Raw genomic sequence first — 20,059 nt, forward strand, 5'->3', positions numbered from 1 at the left:
GAGAGGGCGACTGACGGCGACTGTGAGGTTATTAGTGACGATGATGATGATAGGTAGCATGTGATGAAGATGTTGAAATCTACTACGTTCTAGTCAAAAGTAATTGCGACGATGGAAGTCATAATATAGTAGTTTATATATTATTGTGATTATAGTCAAAATGATGTGAAAGCTTGAGATGATGGAGGCGATTGCTTTGATCTAGACGATGGCGTTTCAGGAGATGATTGTGGTGATAATGGTACGTGTTTGAGGATAACCAAGACGAGGATGTTAACTATGAAGTGGGATATAAATCATAAAATGTGGAATGAGTGCTATGACGATTATGATAATCCCATTCAACAGGGAACGTTGGGTCAACGTTGGTACAACGGTTATAACTACACGCGAGCATTGGCCCAACGTTGCACGTTTTCTGAGATGTGGAAGAAACAAGCAGAGGTAACTCTCGGTTTTCTGCGGGCGGAATACATTACCCGGGTGGTGTGTTAACAGCACTTGCCAAAACATAAATCAACACAAGAATAGGGAATATTCTATCCCCATCCGTGCCACACGGATTTTGTCTGCCCCTGAATCGTCGAGGGACAGTAACTCGGTGCCCACGTGAATAATGAAAACCCGCGTCGGAATTTAGCCAGAAAACTGCATCCCAACGTTCGACAAAAGTTGAGATGCTCACTGTGAGTATACGTGCGGCGATAACATTTTAAAAGAAATCGTTTAAAAAAATGGTACGCAAAAGGAGATCCAAAAGTGAGGCGAAAGAAAGGGTGACTCATTGCTTTCAGAGACTATAACACGAAATATGACGATTATTCGACGAAATGGGTTAGGTGAATTGCAGCGTGTGTGGTATTTTATCCTGGTTGAGCATGTTGTGTCTCGCCGGGTAGCGATTTACTTTAACGCGTTTCCCGCAATCATGAGGCTCCTACAATGTTCACCCCCCACTAAACGTAGGTAGGTGAGCGCTGAACACGTGTTCACCGCCTCATTTACGTGTGTTCAGCATTTTTGTCCGCGTTTGTGCATTGATCAGGACCTCGCCTTCCCCTCCCCAACCGCGATTACCCCAAGACAACCGAGAGCCGACTCGGTTACAATTATGCCGGACCCACGAGGGTAATGATACAAGTTGATCATTTACATGATAAAAGGTCATGGGGGTGATGAAAATGCTCAAGATGACGATAATGTTGACTGGGCCGCGACGATGTGGGAGTGAGTGAATCAGGCAGCAGGCGCGCATCCATCGATCGGCGTTTTCATTTACAGTCGTAAGAAGCCACGGTGCAGCAGCAGCGATCAACGTCAACGCAGAGGAGCCTCCATCTCGTGCCGCCATTTTGGTGTCACGAGATGGACACCAAGATGGCTGCTTTAAAAAATGACGACCTCATTCAAGCCCAACAACATGGCGGTCACCAGAGTGGCCAGCCACTAAATCTGTGCACATACGGTTGCCACCTGTGATGTACGAGAAAACCGGGGCGAATGAATGGGAATATATAATTTCTCACAATATTGTACTGTTTTTTTGTATTATCAGATGCACTTATTTTTTTGCATATTATTAAAGTGTAAAAGGAAAGATCGGTGTGGTGGGGTGTGGGAGGCACTTCTAATGAACTGGTTTGTGGCCTGAAACCTGGCACCTGAACTTGCCAGGGACAACTGCGTTCAGCATCCAATCTGTGCAGTAGGGTGAGGTTAGAGGCCTACGTGGGATAAAAGGCATTTTTGTCCTGGTGCCCATGTGTGGTTGTCCCTGTTGAGCTGCAGACACCAGCAGCAGCAGGGGCCTCTCAAAGAGGACGCCAATCCGCACCTCAAGCCGATCATGGCTGATGACACAATTTCTGTCAGCACCAGGACAAAAGAGGCCTTCAACCCATGTAGGCCTCTTACTCCACCCTACCTTATGTTGCCACTCGGTGCTCTGAATGGACTTTAAGTGACTGCGTAGAGAGCATTTTACCGGAGCTGTGCACAAACTCGTCGTAAACATGTTGTAAACGTGGAGACAGCGGAGTACCGCTCATATACGCTTTTACTGGTACTGTGACAAGACGAGCAGCAGTGTGAGACTTAGCGCCGTTGTGCACCGTATCTGAGACGAAACAACGTTGGCGGTGTAATTCATAGTGAGTACCATAATTCTCGCGGTCTGTGCCCAGTAAACGTGCAACGCTGTTGGGCCAACGTTGGTCCAACAGTTCCAGCCACATGCCAAAGTCGGCCGAACGTTGGCATGGTTACTGGGTGAAGACTTACACATTTCCCAGGGTGATCCTGAGAAAAGCAGGACAGGTGACAACCATACATGCACCCCAACCGCATTCGATCACCCAACGTTCGCAATCCGTGTGGCTTTTGTCAGAAGCAGTGAGACGTAATTCATCATCAGAGAGCCTGAAGTCAAATCTTCTTTCGCCGATCAAACGAGCACTCGGCGGTGGGAAATTCCACGTTCCTATGGTCGAGGGGTTCAAGACCGCACCACTGCCAACTTCCTACGAAATGTACACGTAGAGCCCTTTTTTGTAAATCCACTGCTAGATGAAGGCCTCCGTAAACACAGGTATGTATGTGCGTATATTGAACTTCTTTCGCGGAGGTGTTCATCATTTTAAAATGTTGTGGAAGCACTGAAGCGGTCATATTTGAGGCGCCAACCTAAAGAGATTGCAGCAATAACCAAATTTGCGTTTGCTGCACCCAACTTTTCCCTCGGGCGAAAAATGGGTGGAATGTGAATTTGTCCCTTTGGTGTTTGGCTACGCTCTGCTGATGAGTTCCAATGAAACTAAAAACGGCGTATAGTCAAATATGGTTATTAGTGACGCCACTGGGATCAGCTGTGCACTTTTACATCTAGATTGAAAACTCATTTCTTTACAACTGCTTTTAGTGGTTAGTCTGTTGTCCCCCCTCGCACCTCCGATTTAGCAGTTGGCTACGTACGGTGCGAAAGCAGTTCAACATACCAATTAGAGAGTCTGTATTAATTAATATTCAGTACTATCAATAACATGCACTTTAATGGTTTTCTTTAGATAGAGAATCATGGGTGTGTACGCTAGGGCTGTTGCGATTGCCTGTGTAATGTATTTAACACCGACACCATGTGCGAATCTAGAGCCAGCCACCATCTCGCTATTCCAACACCACTCCGTGGTATCACGGTAAATGTGTGAATCAACACTGGGCCCATATGTACACTCACACGTCCGTAGTCATTGTTCGGTGTTATGGATGGCGAATGTACTCTACGACAATCGATGAGGGCGCCAAATACATGATCTACATTCGGGGCTTAATTTAAGTCGGAGGTCTTGTCCAGGTCAGCGACAAGGGACATATTTCCACATCCCGGCACGCCAAATCGAGTGTACTCCTCGGCTACGACCGTGGCTACTGGTTCACGAGAGCCACCTACTCGGGCCTACCATCTACTCGGGGGGGGGGGGGGGGGGGTAGTCATTCGGTGAGAAATTAAATCCCTGACTGAAGGTGGTACTACAGGGGGGAGGAGCCTTAACCAGCGAGATCCTTTCACAAAGTGCACCCAAAAAGAGGACCTGCTGCTCAGTGGTGGTTGCATCGTTATGGCCACGGAAAGCCCCTCCCCTCGAGCGAAGCGTCGTCCAATCAGAACTCACGAAGCCATCGCTCGTGCGAGTGGGCGTGACCACGGCTCACCCTTGTTGTTGTCCGGCTGCGATCGACTCGTTTGATCCAAGTCAATTGATCGACTTGAAGTTTATAAGCGATAACTTTTTTTTTGGGAGGGGGGTCGATTACTTTAAGACGGGAAACCCCCCCCCCCTTTTACGAGCCTCACCCTGCCCCATCACCTTCCGTCCAGCGGCACACGTGGGAAAATTTACCACCCTCCCCCGACACAAATTTTTACCGTCTTGTCCGATTAGTCGAGCGATGACACCGGTAATCGGCAGCGTGATCGATTGCTTGAATGACAACAACACTCATAATAATCGGCGGGCGCGGGCTCTAATCCGAATGCCTTCTCCGAGCTGCAAGGCCGATCCCTCCGCCTCTGTGGTCGCTGTTCCACGTTCCGCTCGCGCGTGACCGAGGGCAGCTTTAACCACTTTAAATTCGCAACATGTAACGACGACGCAAGTTACTAAAACAGTTGCCTCTTCCTCGTTTACTCTTTTATGGGTACACTTTGCAAAAAGGGGGGGGGGTGGGGGAGTGGGCTTGAGAAGTTGGGGGAGGGTGGTGGAGAGGCCTTGATTTGACCACGATCTCTGATCTCGATTTTGTGGCGGTGGGGGAGTGGGTGGGGGGGGGAGGGGGTGCGCGGTCGAACGCTTATTTCCGCACTAGCCAGTTGCCGTGCACCGCAAACCACCCGAAGGTCAGCGCAATAAGGGGGCGGGAGGGGTCAATGCATAGAAGTCACCGCAAGTTCACACCGGGCTCAGGCATCAAGGCCGCCTTACCCACTCGTCCTTGTTGATTCTGTGTCTCTGTGCCACGCGGGGGGGAAGAGAACGTAACCCAAAAAAGAAACGAGGTCGCACACGAACGCGCGCCCACGTACGCACGCGTACACACACACGTGGACGCACGTGCACGCATGCAGGAGTTGGGGGTGGGAGGGGTTCAATGCGTGCGCACGCGTGCTCGGGCGGGAGAGAGACGCACGCACGCACGCACACACGCACGCGCATGCACACACGGTGAGCACATGCACGCGCAGACGGTCGCTCGTGCACGGTTACGCGCGCACACGCACGCAGTCGCACGCAGTCGCACAGACGGCAGTCAGAAAGACAAGGCACACAGAGAGTTCAGAATTGACGAGGAAAAGAAATGAAATCGTACACGGAGGCAATCGTAAGGGCTCGTCGTTCTCGAGGGCAAACGGAAAACACTCGGGAACGGGTTGGGGGGCAGACGCAAACGCTGAAGAGAACCACGGACGTTCACTACGGAAGGCTGGAAGTGAAACAGGAAACGCGGTGGAGACGCTTTTGTCAAAGTAGAACACTGCAGAGGAGGCATTATGAGCGACCGAGCAGCGATAAACGGACAATGTTTTTACTTTTCCTTCGAAAGAACGATTCCAACAATACACGTAGTGAATAACGATCACATTTACAACGGCTGGGATGGTAACTGAGTCTGAAACTGAACAAATTCCATCCGGATCAAATGACCTCTGAGTCAGTTTAACCTCTGACCTTGCCGGTGCAGTTCACCCTCAGCGGTTCGGCGTTGTCGTTGGGGTAATAGCTGATAATCTGCAGGGCAGGAACACACAGACACATACGCACGCGGACACACACAGCAAGTGTTGACTGATGATCTCACACTCCTCGAGTCACTCCAAGTCACCCAAACAATTGCAGGCTAGTATACAATCCGCTAAAACAAACACTTTGGTTAATTCCTGTAGAGACCTACGAGATATCAAATCCTGAACAATCGCAGTCCAGATCTGGTTGTAGTAGAACCATAACAGCCACTGTGCCAGTACTCAACGATGGTTTGGGATACCTTGATATCAAAATAGATCGACTTTGCTCTCTAGATTTACAGAGTAAAGCCCGGTTGCTTTTCATCATCCGACCGCAAACACCGGACATCCTCCACCGAGCTGCCGGTCATCGATCTTCAATGACACCGACGTTATTGATCAATTCCCACGTTGCATTCCGCCCTGTGTGTCTCCCTCGATGTGAGCTACGAAGTCCAGCAGCACCGCCATCTCTCGCTCCGGCCTCTCTCGGGCAGCAGAGGAAAAGCATTTGGGCCAAGTTGTCCCCTTCATTGCGCGTGCGGATAAATTAACGCATATCCAGATCTGAATCGTACGTGTGTATGTCGAACTTATTTTACGCCGTACGCAGCCAGCTGTGCTAATCGGAGGTGCGGGGGGAAGGACAACTTAGGAATGCCGCGATGATTAAGATGATGGTGGTGATGATGACCACGACGATGATGACAACGATGACAACAAAGGTGACGGCATTAATGATGATCGCACCACCTCTGAGGCACGGAGCCAAGCTCGGTTTCGCTTGAAAGCCGGAGCGAACGAGGTGGAGAGGGCCTTTAAAAAAGAGGTGGGGCCTCCTTTAGGGCACCGCGGTGGCGAGGAGATGTTAACTACCTCGCCTGGTGTACAGGAGGCCGTGGGTTCGACCCCGACCCCGACGCCTGCTGCTGCTGTATATTTGGAGTTTGCGAGTTTCTCTCCCTGTGGTCGCGTGGATTTTTGTGCGGGTCCTCCGATTTTTCCCTCCACGTTTAGAATCAACAATGTCCACACAATAAGCCACTTCGTTGAAGCTAGCATTTGTGATCGCCAGGCCTTACCTGGTTAAGCAAAAAAATAGTTTATAGTTTTCGTTTATATCATGGGACCTCCTTTGCCAGTACCAAAAGTTACTAATAGGGTTTTTCCCCTTTTTTCTGGCAACAAAACTGACACCTTTTGCAAGGAATCATGTCTACATTAACCGCAATACTTGCAGTCAAATGAAAACAAAAACAATACTCTGGTAATTTATGCATTGTCTTTGAAACTGATTGGTCCACACCAGAGACAGCTTTCTTTGGAGCCTCGTCTCATATGGTGTTCGACCAGATGACGACAAAAGGCGCACAGTTTAAGACAACGCACTACCAGAGTAATGATGTAGCTGCTTACCCCGAGCCCTCATTACTCTGGTAGTGCGTTGTCTTGAACTGTGTGCCTTTTGTCGTCATCTGGTCGAACACCATATGAGACGAGGCTCCAAAGAAAGCTGTCTCTGGTGTGGACCAATCAGTTTCAAAGACAATGCATAAATTACCAGAGTATTGTTTTTGTTTGCATTTGACTGCAAGTATTGCAGTTAATGTAGACATGATTCCTTGCAAAAGGTGTCAGTTTTGTTGCCAGAAAAAAAGGGGAAAAACCCTATTAGTATAGTTTTCGTTGAGTTTAGTTTAAGCATCTCTTAGAAGTCGTCGTAGATTGAACACTGCTGCTGGTCCAGCGGGATGATGGGCGCGCTCGGGACGGTGGGGGCTGCCACGGAAAAACGACGATGATAGTAATGATGACGATGATGACGATGATGATGACGATGATGACGACGGTGATGACGACAAAGATGACGGCGTTCGCGGTCGCTGGTGTGGTGATGATGACTCTGCGCGTACCCGGTTCATCTTGAGGATGACGCAGGGCGTGCCGGAGCTGTAGCCGTAGCTCGAGTCCACGAGGCCCGAGCACTCGCCGAGCGACGCGCGCAGGAAGCGGCACGACGTCTTGGGGTAGTTGCGCACTTCGTCTGTGTCGTTCTGGAAGTGGTAGCGCCCCGGCGTGCAGTTCAGGTTCCGCGCCGTCTGGTTCCCCTCGTTGTACGCTGTGCACGCACCGCCAAGACAACAACAACAACAACGATGACATCGGTGATACACTGCGTACGCACCGCCAAGACAACAACAACAACATCGCTGTACGCTGTGGACGCACCGCCAAGACGACCACGACAGAAACATCATCGGCGACGACGCGGGGTGGCGGAAGCGGGTTCGCCGCTCGCGTTTCGCTTTTTGTGTTCAGTCCCTTGTCCCGGGCCTGTCCCGTGGCCTCCTGTCAACCTCCGACACGTCACGTGGCCTCCTGTCAGCAGCGAGCCTTCGACACGTCACGTGGCCTCCTGTCAACCTTCGACACGTCACGTGGCCTCCTGTCAACCTTCGATACGTCACGTGGCCTCAAAGTGCACCTGGCCTAGCAAGGGACGCCGTTGTGACGTCGCCACCACTAGATGGCGGGGTGCTGCTGTTGTCATCATTGTTGGGGGCGGGTGGTGGGGTCCCTGGACCACGCTTCGCCACGACGGCGGTGGCGGCGAGCGTGACGGCGCTGGAGGTCACTCACGCAACAGGAAGTCGTTGAGGGCGGTGACGTATTGCAGGAAGGAGCTGTTCTGCGTCGGCTTGAATTTGATGTCCAGGGTGTCCGCCTGAGGTCGGATCATCAGCCCTGGTGTTAAGACACAAAAAGACAAAGATGCCCCTCATAGCCTCTTCACAAAGTCGGGGCAAGCGCCGCTGGGGGGGGGGGGGGGGGGGAGCGACCGCCTGTGACGGTCGGCACGGCACGCGGAGGGCGTTGGGTTGCCAGCACCACGCCGAGCCGCCTTCGTTAACCTGGGGGGGAGGCCCGGGACCGGTTCAGACAATCGCCGATGGTGTTGGTGGGTGGCCGTGAGTGGGAATCGAACTTGGGCCGCCGGGTTTGTAGTGCAGTGGGATAGGCACTGCACTACTGCACACGCACACACGCGCGTATGTGTGCGTGTAGTGTCTGTGGCTGCCTGTACCTGCGTGTGTGTGCGGAGCGGCAATGTCGTGGTTAGCGTCCTGCACTATGAACATGGCGACCTAAGTTCGATTAACACCAGTGACGATTATATGAACCGGTCCTAGGCCTCCCCTAGGTCTACTCAGACTCAAATGAGTGCCTGGTGAGGTGTGTAAAGTATCGCCACTGGGGAGACAAAGGCGGCCGGGCCACCCAGCCCCTCGTGTGCCGTGTCAGCCTTCAAAGGTGCTCCAGGTACCCCAACAGCTTGCCCAGGCTATACGGGGACCTTTGTGTGTCTGTAGGTGTGTGGCAGTGTGCGTCACATGATCCACACTAAGAGCCTCATGAAGCGTCACGACTCCGAGCCCCACAGATTGCACCGTGCTGCATAATGCATGGGGCCCCGTTAAATATGCACGACGGTAGGAAACTGCCCGTGTATGCACGTGTGTGTGTGTGCGCGTGCACCTACGTGTGGATGTGTGTGTGTGCGCGTGCACCTACGTGTGGATGTGTGTGTGTGCGCGTGCACCTACGTGTGGATGTGTGTGTGTGTGTGTGCGTGCACCTACGTGTGGATGTGTGTGTGTGTGTGCGCGTGCACCTACGTGTGGATGGATGTGTGTGTGTGTGCGTGCACCTACGTGTGGATGTGTGTGTGTGTGCGTGCACCTACGTGTGGATGTGTGTGTGTGTGCGTGCACCTACGTGTGGATGTGTGTGTGTGTGCGTGCACCTACGTGTGGATGTGTGTGTGTGTGTGCGTGCACCTACGTGTGGATGTGTGTGTGTGTGTGCGCGTGCACCTACGTGTGGATGTGTGTGTGTGCGTGCACCTACGTGTGGATGTGTGTGTGTGTGCGTGCACCTACGTGTGGATGTGTGTGTGTGTGTGCGCGGGCACCTACGTGTGGATGTGTGTGTGTGTGTGTGCGTGCACCTACGTGTGAATGTGTGTGTGTGTGTGCGCGTGCACCTACGTGTGGATGTGTGTGTGTGTGCGTGCACCTACGTGTGGATGTGTGTGTGTGTGCGCGTGCACCTACGTGTGGATGTGTGTGTGTGTGTGTGCGTGCACCTACGTGTGGATGTGTGTGTGTGTGCGTGCACCTACGTGTGGATGTGTGTGTGTGTGCGTGCACCTACGTGTGGATGTGTGTGTGTGTGCGTGCACCTACGTGTGGATGTGTGTGTGTGTGTGCGTGCACCTACGTGTGGATGTGTGTGTGTGTGTGCGCGTGCACCTACGTGTGGATGTGTGTGTGTGTGTGTGCGCGTGCACCTACGTGTGGATGTGTGTGTGTGTGCATAATGGGAGCGGTGGTGTAGCGGTTAGCGCTACGCCTCGCTGCGAAACCCCGGCGACCCGAGTTCGATTCCCGCTCACGGCCGATACAAGTGACGATTATCTGTGCCGGTCCTGGGCTTCCCCTAGGTCGACTCAGCCGCAAATGAGCACGTGGTGCAGTGTGTAAAAACATGGCCACTGGGGAGACAAAGGCGGCCGGGGATGGTGCTGGCCACCCACCCCCTCGTGTGCCGTTACGGCCTTCATAGGTGCTCGCTAACAGCACTTGCCCCAACAATTTGTGCACTGCGTGTACTGTGTGCTGCGTGTACTGTGTGCTGCGTGTACTGTGTGTGCACTGCGTGTACTGTGTGCTGCGTGTACTGCGTGTGCACTGCTGGTACCGGGCGAGGGGACGCGGTCGAGGTATTTGGGGCGGAACTCGTTGGTGGTCTGCAGCAGCACCCACATGGTGAGCGAGAAGAGGCCGGCCAGGAAGCCGTAGAACACGAGGTAGAAGAGCAGGATCAGAGCTGCACAAAGACAAAGGTCACCCACCTATAGCCTGGAGCAGACAAGTCAGGGGCAAGTTAAAATGCTTACCCCGAGCTCTCATACTCTGATGGTGCATTGTGTTTGAGTTGTGCGCTTTTTGGCGTCATCTGGTCCAACACCATGTGAGACTAGGCTCTAAGGAAAGCTGTCTCGGGTGTGGACCAATCAACTTCAAGGACAGTGCATACATTATCAGAGTTATGTTTTTTGTTTGCATTATGACTGCAGGTATTGTGGTCTATGCAAACATGACTCCTTGTAAAAAAAGGTGTCAGTTTTGTTGCCAGATAGAAGGGTAAAACACCAATTATCATATTTTTTACTGAAAATGAGGTTCCAATGGTGTAAATTGAAGATGATGTTGATCATTTTAACTCGTAGGCTTTCGCGACCAATATCATCCATAAGAGTTTTTTTTGGGTTAAATCGGGTAAATATATAAATGTGCCGTTAAAACCCGCCACCACCCGACACAGCCAATTAGTAAGGGGTTGTCACGTAAACAGAACGTGCCAATTCGTCACTAGTACAGCAACACTGGTGTGTTGGAGAGCCAAGCCACAACATTTACAAACTGAGTACGACGTTTCGCCAGTAATTGCAACCAGCTTCATCAGGCGACAGCCACATTTGTGTTTCGTTCCTTATATGATTCATATGGCGGAACCCCGGGGTACTAAATAATACAAACTGGCCGAGGCAATTAAATATTTTATTTCTGGGACAATATTTTTCCCAGGGGTGTACTTTACTCCGCGACTGGGGTACCAATCAGTCCGAAATTGGTGCCACTCTCCGCGATGTCGAAACGCAGCAAGGACGATTGCGCCGAAACCCTGAACGCTCGCACGTGGCACCGTGGTGGTGCATCGTGCACAGCTCGTCGAGATGAGTCGATTGCCGCATCGCCGACCATCAACAGACTAAACATGACTGCATCACAGACATCGTGCGAGAGCCGGGGTACTATGATTCATATAGAGGCGTAGATGTGGTGACCACGCTTGTGCACTCTTGATGAGTCAACGTACATTATGCATGCGCATTATGCGGGCCCATTCATCTTGTCCTTCCTGTCCATTGTGTGTATTAAAATAGCCGTGCCAACGGTAATTTCTATTGAAGTATGGTGGCCTGTATAGGCATACATTTAACCAATGTATTGTTTGATGATTCGCTTCCACGCAGCACGGAGTCGGGAGCTATTCGAACGTTTTTTTTGTCCAATTTCGATATATTATCTAATTCATCTTGGCCAGTAGCAGCTAGTTTTGCACAGAACTTCAACATGATCTTGATCATGATGAAAACAATGACGGGTTCCTCACTTCAACTCAACACGCTATCCCCTCGTGCCCACACGTTTCTAAACCCCCTATGGCAGAGACGATCGTGGTGGTGAAGAGCCAATATTAATCCTCGAGCTAAATATATCGATGTGAGTCGGGGAGGGAGGGAGGGGGTGAAAGAGGCATGCACGTACAGTAGCTTGGGCTCTGTGTACACCACAAACACCGCTGTCCCCTGATTAATCCCTTGTCCCCAAAGCCTGCTACACACCCACCTCCATCACATCCATCTCGCCGCGGCCCTCACGCCAAAGGCTTTGCACGAGACAATCCCATTTCACGAGGTGATTGCACCCGAGGTCCTTGATTTAACCAGGCGAGGGCCCCGCTGAGATTCCTCACTGTGAACCGCACCTCCGATTAGCACGGTTGGTTACGTACGGTGCTGAAGAAGTTTAAAATACGTACATACAACCAAGTCTGTGATGTGTGTGTGTGTGCATCTGCCTGTGTGGTGGGACGCTAGTGCAGTGGTTGACGCACTGCCACTACGAAACCGGCGAGCCGAGTTCCATTCCTGCTCACGACCAACACCGGTGACGATTATCTGAACCGGTTCTGGGTTTATCCATAGGTCGACTCAGCCTTAAATGAGTACCTGGTGTGGTGTGTGTGAACATCGCCACTTGGGTGCCTGCCACCCACCCCCTCGCGCGTCGTGATGGCCTTCAATAGGTGCTCGCTAACAGCACTTGCCCCAGAATCCTGTTGAAGGGGGATCTTTGTCTTCGTTATAACTCTGTGCGCCTAAAATCCATCCAGGCATCCTGGGATTAACCACGCTGGATTACAGTAGCTCACAGATCCTTGAAGGATCTGGCTGGAGACGGCCCCATCGGTGAGCTACTCTAAAAGGCGAGGCTGCGTTGGCTGGGTCATGTAGCCCGCATGCAGAGCCACCGCATGCCCAAGCAGCTTCTGTTTGGCCGAATAGATGGGGGTTAAAGGGGCGCGCAGCGCGGGCTCGAGAAGAGTTGAACTGATGTGGTACAGGAGGATGGACTTGCCGATGACTGGTACCAGCCATGTCAAAGTCGACCTCTGTGGAGGAGGCAGAGAGGAGCGACGCCCACAACAACGAGCGGAGGGCCGTGCGGTTAAAGCGCAGCAAGTAGGCACAGTGGGTGGCACAGGTGGTGCATCTGACAGTCATCTCAGTCGGTCAACCCATGGCACCTGGGTCTGTATTGTGACCACCTTCACCTCGCCTGGCACATAAGTCTAACTAAACTAAAGCTATTATTTTTGTATTTTACCAGTGTAATGCCCACAGAGTTATATAGGTCTTTTTCAGAAGCGACCTGGCCACAAATGATAGCTAAACGAAGTGGCTTATCATGTGCAAATTTACAGCGGCAAAAATACTTGTATATGTGTGTGGCTGTGTATGTGTGGCTGTGTGTGAGTGGCTGTGTATGTGAGTGGATCTATACATCGTCGTTTAGGAGCTGATGAGTCATTCCGACTAAAAGAAGGGACGGGGCAGAACACGACTCAGAACGGACAATGGAGACGAGAGAGACAATGGAGACGAGAGAGACAATGGAGAGGAGAGAGACAATGGGGACGAGAGGGACAATGGAGACGAGAGAGACAATGGAGACGAGAGAGACAATGGAGACGAGAGGGACAATGGAGACGAGAGGGACAATGGAGACGAGAGAGACAATGGAGACGAGAGAGACAATGGAGACGAGAGAGACAATGGAGACGAGAGAGACAATGGAGACGAGAGAGACAATGGAGACGAGAGAGACAATGGAGACGAGAGAGACAATGGGGACGAGAGAGACAATGGAGACGAGAGAGACAATGGGGACGAGAGAGACAATGGAGACGAGAGAGACAATGGAGACGAGAGGGACAATGGAGAAGGAACGAGACAGGATTTGTAATCGTCGTGGTCTGTTTTTTAATGATTCATGGCAAGTTACACACACGCGCAAAATGCAGCTACAGTATAAATTGCAAAAATGAAAAAAAATATATGAAAAAAAAATCTGTGTACAGAATCTAAAACATTAAATTTAAATTGTTACAAATGACTGATGTATATTATAACGTATAGTTATTGTCATACGATTGTAAGGTAAATGTGTATTGATGTCCCTCTGTGTTGCGTGTAAAGTGTGTGATATATTGTATAATGCTATAATGATATTGTATTCTACTGTACGCGGCACGCAGTGGGTACAGTTGCCGTGCTCCGGCAAATACAGCAATGCGGCAAGCATTGTTTAATTATTTACTTACTACCCCCCCCTACCCCCCTGTACCCCTCCCCTCAACGCCCTTTACCCCTCCCCTCACCACCCTTTACCCCTCCTCTCACCCCCCTTTACCCCTCCCCTCACCCCCCCTTTAGCCTCCCCCTCACCCCGTCTTACCCCTCCCCTCACCCCCCTTTACCCCTCCCCCTTCATCCCTCTTATCCCCCTCTCACCCCTCCCACCCCCCCCTCTTCATCCCTCCCCCACCCCTAATGTCTCTCTCACCCCCGCCCCTCATCCCTCTTAAACACCCTCCCCTTATCCCCCCCCCTTTCCACCCCCCTCCCCTGATCCCTCTCATCCTCCTCTTCACCCCCCTCCCCTCAATCCCATCCCCCCCCAATGCCCTCCTCCCACTCGCTCGCTAACCCCCCCTCCACTCTGCGGAACCCCCCCGCCCCCCTCGAGGGGAGGGGAGAGGTGGGGGGGGAGGTGGGTGGGGGGGGAGGTGGGGGGGAGGTGGGGGATGGGGTGGGGGGGGGAGGTGGGGGGGTGATGTTACATAACGGGAGGCGTAATCCGGCATTGCCGGGGCCGGCTGTGAGAATCCTCACGCCCCAGCGAATCAGATTCTCAGGATCCACGCGAAGATTCTATCGACGGAGCCGCGTCTCGTTTACACAGCTGATACAATACTGCTCTTCCGCCCACACCATTAAGCGCCATCGTCATATTTCGAACACGGTCTGCATCGCATTTGCATGCGTCGTGAGGAATGATGGATTGGGTGGCGCACACTCGATTTTAATTCTCTGAAACCTTTGCAAACGCCCAAAGGGGCGCGTCTTCCTGCCTTCAGGCAAACGACTCGCATGTCGGGGGCCAGGTGCTCATCCAGCAGTGGATGGTGAATAGACGGCGAACGGGGCGAACGAAACTTCGCGAGCAAGGCAGAGAGATAAGAAGGGGAAGATACGCGGACGGACAATACAACACGAGACGGGCAAAGACAAACCTTAACACGCGCACACGCAGCAGACACGCAGAGCACGAAAGGCAAAGCTCCCCCGTATAGCCTCGAGCAGCAGACTGTTGGGGCAAGTGCTGCCAGCGAGCACTGAGGAAGGCGGGCACGGCACACACGGAGGGTCTGGGTGCGTCGGCCCAACACCACGCCCGGCCGCCTTTGTCTCCCCACAGTGCCCGTGCTCACACTCCGCCCGCACCAGACACTCGTTTAAGGCTGAGCCGACCACGGGGGCAGTGCCCCGGGACCGGTTCTAACAATCATCGCCGCTCTTGTTGGTCGCGTGCGGGAATCGAACTCGGTCCGTCGGGTTTGTATCGCAGCGCTAACCACTGCGCCACCGCTCCCCCAACACGCACATCGCCGCACATCGCACGCCCCTCGGACGCGTCATTCCATTGACGCTTTCGACAGTCGGCATCGACTGCCCTGTCAGCTGTGTTGACTCCTCACGAAGAGGAAGGAGGGGGGGGACTGCGGTTCAGGGGACGCACGCTGTCGCCCTTCACCTGCGCGTGAATAATTCACCTGCAATGATCCGCACGTCCATCTCATTACTATTCATGACTCCCCGGGCTCACGTCTCCTCCCTGCTGTGCGCGGTGTGCTGTGTGCGCGCGTGTGTGCATGCTGGGATGTGTGTGTAGGGATGTGTGTTTTGGGATGTGTGTGTGTTTGGATGTGTGTGTGTAGGGATGTGTGTGTTGGGATGTGTATGTTTGGATGTGTGTGTGGATGTGTGTGTGTTGGGATGTGTGTATGTATAGATGTGTGTGTGTTGGGATGTGTGTGTTTGGATGTGTGTGTGTAGGGATGTGTGTGTGTTGGGATGTGTGTGGGGGGGGAGCAAAAGTGTAGCGTTTAGCGCTTGTCGCTACTGGGCCTCCCCTAGGTCGACTCAGCCTCAACATTATTATCCTGTGCGGTGTGTAAACATCGCCACTGGGGAGACAAAGGCGGCCGGGGATGCTGTGTGGCCAACCACTCCCCTCGTGCGCCGTGCCGGCACTCCTGTGGGGAGCGGGAGCGTCGTGGTGAGCGCAGCACTGTGCCATGAGCCACGACGACCCAAGAACGATTCATGCTCACGGCCAACATTTAGTAACGAATAATGATTGAACCGGTCCCAGGCCTACTGCAGATCTTCTCAACCTTAAAAAACGAATGCCACTCCATCCACTCCACTCAGAGGCTGCACCGACGGAGTGGATGAGATACCAAGGACATACATGCCCGCTGACCATCGGCTCGTCATCCGTAAGAAGCTCCTCCTGCCCGCCATTCTCCCACTGCGGTCGTATCGTGGGCGTCCGCGTAGGACCGCCTGGCCCACAACATCCTGCCTGGTCTCAGCTGCCGCGCAAAGATGCGAGTGAGAGAGTTTGAAGATCACAGCGCAGCTTGGGACGATGGCCATTCCTTGCTGTGTCCTACCCAAACCGCGCGGGTTGGGAATTCACGACTGTGGAGTGCGCGGCTGCGATGGCTGCAATTGGGTTCCAGTACCAAGGCCAGCTCTGTCGATAAAACCCTGCCAGACGGAGGTGTTCCAGCTGACTTAATAGGCTTCACTTACTGCAGCATTTTCTCGGAGGTTGGGTGCAACGCCATTTGGCAAGGCAAGGATAAGTGTTGAGTCACGTGTCGCTCAGCAGGCCGAGACGGCAAATTCGTTTTCAATGTGATATTAAAAAAAATTATGTAAGTCTCTCCGCACCGTTTTTGTCTACCAACCTCAAGGGGGAAACGTTTCAAGAATGGCGGCATCTGATCTCTGACCCCCAAGAGCGGGTCCGCATATTTTATGAACATTTTTAGCGAGGACTCGAAGTGAGTGGGGAACCCATCAACCCACAGGCAAAGAATTATCCCGGGGCAAAGGCGGGCTGATCATGAGAGGTGTTGTGGAGGACGTTCACGTTGATTTCGTTAAACTAGAAGCGCTTTGTGTTGCGTTCAGTTTTTTTGTCCTTTCCATTACCGTGGTTGGCTACGTACGGTACGAAAGAAGTTCAACATACCCGGTGAGAACTCAAGAGGCCAGGCTGAGTCTCATTTCGAAGTGTCCTGGGGCATCAGTCTGCCAGTAGGGGGGCGATTATTGCATACCTGTCAACCCCTTATCAGCGCCCTACCTCATTACAGATAAATTCAGATCTTGTTGGTCACCCCGTGCCCCTTATGAATCTCAACGTTCAGCCTACAAAGTCCCATCACAAGGGAGAAACACAAATAGACAAATACAATGTGCCCGTATTGAAACGTCTGTACGCCGTGTGGACCTGAAAACTCAATCTCCTCCATGTACAAGAATGCGGGGTAAGCCATAAGGGTTGCCAGGTATGCTTATTTCGGCTACGTTTAGTCCCGTTTAGGTAAGTACTCTAATTAGCGGGTGATTTTTATTTGGCAAATTTGGACCCCGACACCGACACACACAAAGCGAATTGACGTCAGGGGGTTCTTCAACGTCCACTGTGTCGCCACTCCCTGCAATGTGCCATCTGCCGACTGGGAGCCTCGGAGCGGACAGGCAAAGCGCTGGGCTGGGGTGACCTCCCAGGGTGAAACTCTTGAGGAATGGTGCAATAATGTCCAGGCTTCTCTACGTCACATCATCACAAGTGCTTGAACCACAGGACGGGTTCCACCAGATGTGGCACAGATTGCTGCGCCCCCCCCCCCCCCCCCACTTTATAACAAGGGGGACTGCACAGTTTGTGACAATTACCATGCATGTTCAAGTTGATGTATTCGTGCATTATATGTTGTGTGTGGCTATTTGATGACGCGTTATGGGGAGCGGTGGCCCAAAGCGCCGCGCTACGAACCCGGAGACCCGAGTTCGATTGCCACTCACGGCCAACGCCAGTGACGATTATCCGAAACCGTCCTGGGCCTCCCCTTAGGTCGACTCAGCCTTAAATGAGTAAGTACCTGGCGGGGCGTGTAAACATCGCCACTTGGGAGACACAAAGGCGGGCGGGAATGGTGCTGACCACCCACCCCCTCGCGTGCCGTGCCGGCCTTCATAGGCGCTGCCCGCTATAACACTACTCGCCCCCGGCAGCGTTGAGGCTCTGTGCGGGAGATCTTTGCCTTTTGATGATGTTGTAAGCTCGAGTGTCAATGGATAAGTAAAGTGCAGTGTGGGGGCAGCGTTGACGGCCCATCACTCGTATCCATGAACGCGTTGGAGGTTCCTGACCCGTTTTGAGGGGCCTAAGTTCCCACTCGGCGCTGGTGTTTGCGTTGTTTGAGACCCGGGCAAGCCTGGCGGGCAAGTCCAGGCTCAAGCATCCGGCGACTGGGCCTGGAACCACAGCTGCCACCTAACGAGGATCTCCAAAGATGAATTCAGTTGACAATATGGGTTTTTCCCCTTTTATCTGGCAACAAAACAGCTGTGTTAAGATGTTAAAACACCAAACTGAAACCTTTTACAAGGAATCATGTCTGCATTAACCACAATGCTTGTGGTCAAAAGGCGTCCTCTGGTTAACACCGTTTGAGACGAGGCTCAAAAGAAAGCTGTCTCTGGTGTGGACCAATCAGTTTCAAGGACAATGCATATATTATCAGAGTATGTTTTTTTTGCATTCTGACCACAAACATTGTGGTTAATGCAGACATGATTCCTTGTAAAAGGTGTCAGTTTTGGTGTTTTAACATCTTAACACAGCTGTTTTGTTGCCATAGAAAAGGGGAAAACCTATTCTCATATTTTGGTCCTGGCAAAGGAGGTCCCATGATGAATTCAGTTCTCTTCTTTGGGCGTAGTGGTGGCAGCGGCAGCAGCAGCAGCAGCGAGACGTTCACAGACGTCTGCTGCTGGCCACGACGGGAGAGGGCTTCAGGAAAAAAGAGTTGGCGTCGTGTCTGGCCGTTCCTCATCTTCCTCCGCTGAAGGAGCGCGACACTTGCAAGCGAGGTCACTCAACGATCCGCTTGGGATTGCTGTTGATGTTGTTGATTGTTGATTGTTGTTGATGTTGTTGATGTTGTTGATGTGTTCGTTCTCCAGCTCATGTTGAGCGCGTTCATGATTGCGTTAGTTCTGCCAGCCCATAAGCGCGATGTTGCCTTCAGGGGTTCTCATCCTGGAGACAAACCCGACCACGTTGATCAATACTACACTCGCGACATAAAAAAGCAGAGCCAAAAGGAGTTGGCTTTCTCGCCATGACCGCTATGACGTCATTGCGTGTGACATGGTGGGATGACGTCATAACCCATAGAACCATCTGCTGTGGATGATGTCATTACGTTGGCACGAGCCAAAGTTGATGGAGGCCCCACAGTGTTGACGAGGGGACTGCGCGTAGTTGATTTCCAGAATCAGAATATGTATGTCTACTGGACGAATCCGATGAGCTATTCAGCTCTTTCCCACAGATGTCAAGTAAGGGGCGGGTAAGAACGTTCCAACAAACGATACAAAAGCGTCGTGCAGAGTGCATTATGCCACTGGCAAGTCTGCTGATGAGTCCCAATGGGGATGAAACGGGTCCACAGTTGTCTTATCTCTGCACCGCCGCTGCTGCTGCTGCTGCTGCCGGTCACATTTCCTCTCTTTAATCGTGATGGCCTATGGCATCGTTCTTCACGAATTTTCAGAGATGACATCATCAGTGCGGGGAGGGGGGCCGCCACACATTTGTAACCATTGTTGGGTTTGTGGCAGCAGCAGCACGACGAGATGATGATGATGGGGTGGTGATGGGGTGGTGATGGGGTGGTGTTGTCACTCTCTGTGTCTTGTCGGGGGCCGCGCTAGAGGCCACCAGGGGCCGCCGAGAGGGCCGCAATGAGCGTGGCCAGTAGCTGCTGATGGTTGTCGCATCATGAGCAGAGACCGTGTGTGTGACGACACGCTTATAGATTTTTTTTGCCCCCAGCCTGCGCTATTATTCCGCGATGGCAATGAAGGGTGTTCTCGTCATTGACACATCTGAGCTCGTTTGAGGCTGAGAATCGAGCTCAGATTCTTCTCGGTCTGCAGCGCAGTGCGCTAACCATAGCGCCACCACTCGCGCACGCAGAACGGGAAAGCCGCACAGGGAATGTTGGGACAGGCGCTGCTGTTCGCGAACACCTGTTAAGGTCGGCTCACACACAAGACAAATGTCCCCCGTATAGCCTTTAATAGACTGTTGGGGCAAGTGCTGTTAGCGAGCACCTATGAAGGCCGGAACGGTACACGAGGGGGTGGGTGGCCAACACCACGCCCGGCCGCCTTTGTCTCCCTAGTGGCAATGTTTACACACCGCACCAGGTACTCAT

General features: G+C 52.4%; 1 protein-coding gene across 2 annotated transcripts in view; it reads right to left on the reverse strand.

Annotated features, from left to right (window-relative positions):
* The window catches only part of LOC133341177 (sodium/potassium-transporting ATPase subunit beta-2-like), a 38,285-nt gene that overhangs the window by 12,736 nt on the left and 5,490 nt on the right, over nt 1-20,059 (reverse strand). Inside the window, exons 2-6 of one of the 2 annotated variants that reach the window (XM_061549633.1) lie at nt 10,040-10,168; nt 7,919-8,023; nt 7,192-7,397; nt 5,223-5,282; nt 4,479-4,505 (exon numbers count right to left, since the gene is read on the reverse strand). In XM_061549633.1, the coding sequence (XP_061405617.1) occupies nt 4,479-4,505; nt 5,223-5,282; nt 7,192-7,397; nt 7,919-8,023; nt 10,040-10,168 (527 nt within the window). The remainder of the gene's footprint in view (nt 1-4,478; nt 4,506-5,222; nt 5,283-7,191; nt 7,398-7,918; nt 8,024-10,039; nt 10,169-20,059) is intronic. The other variant, XM_061549640.1, reaches the window with a different exon arrangement.

Source organism: Lethenteron reissneri, chromosome 2 (assembly GCF_015708825.2).
Source record: "Lethenteron reissneri isolate LAM-NWPU_2019-01 chromosome 2, ASM1570882v1, whole genome shotgun sequence".
NCBI lineage: Eukaryota > Metazoa > Chordata > Hyperoartia > Petromyzontiformes > Petromyzontidae > Lethenteron > Lethenteron reissneri.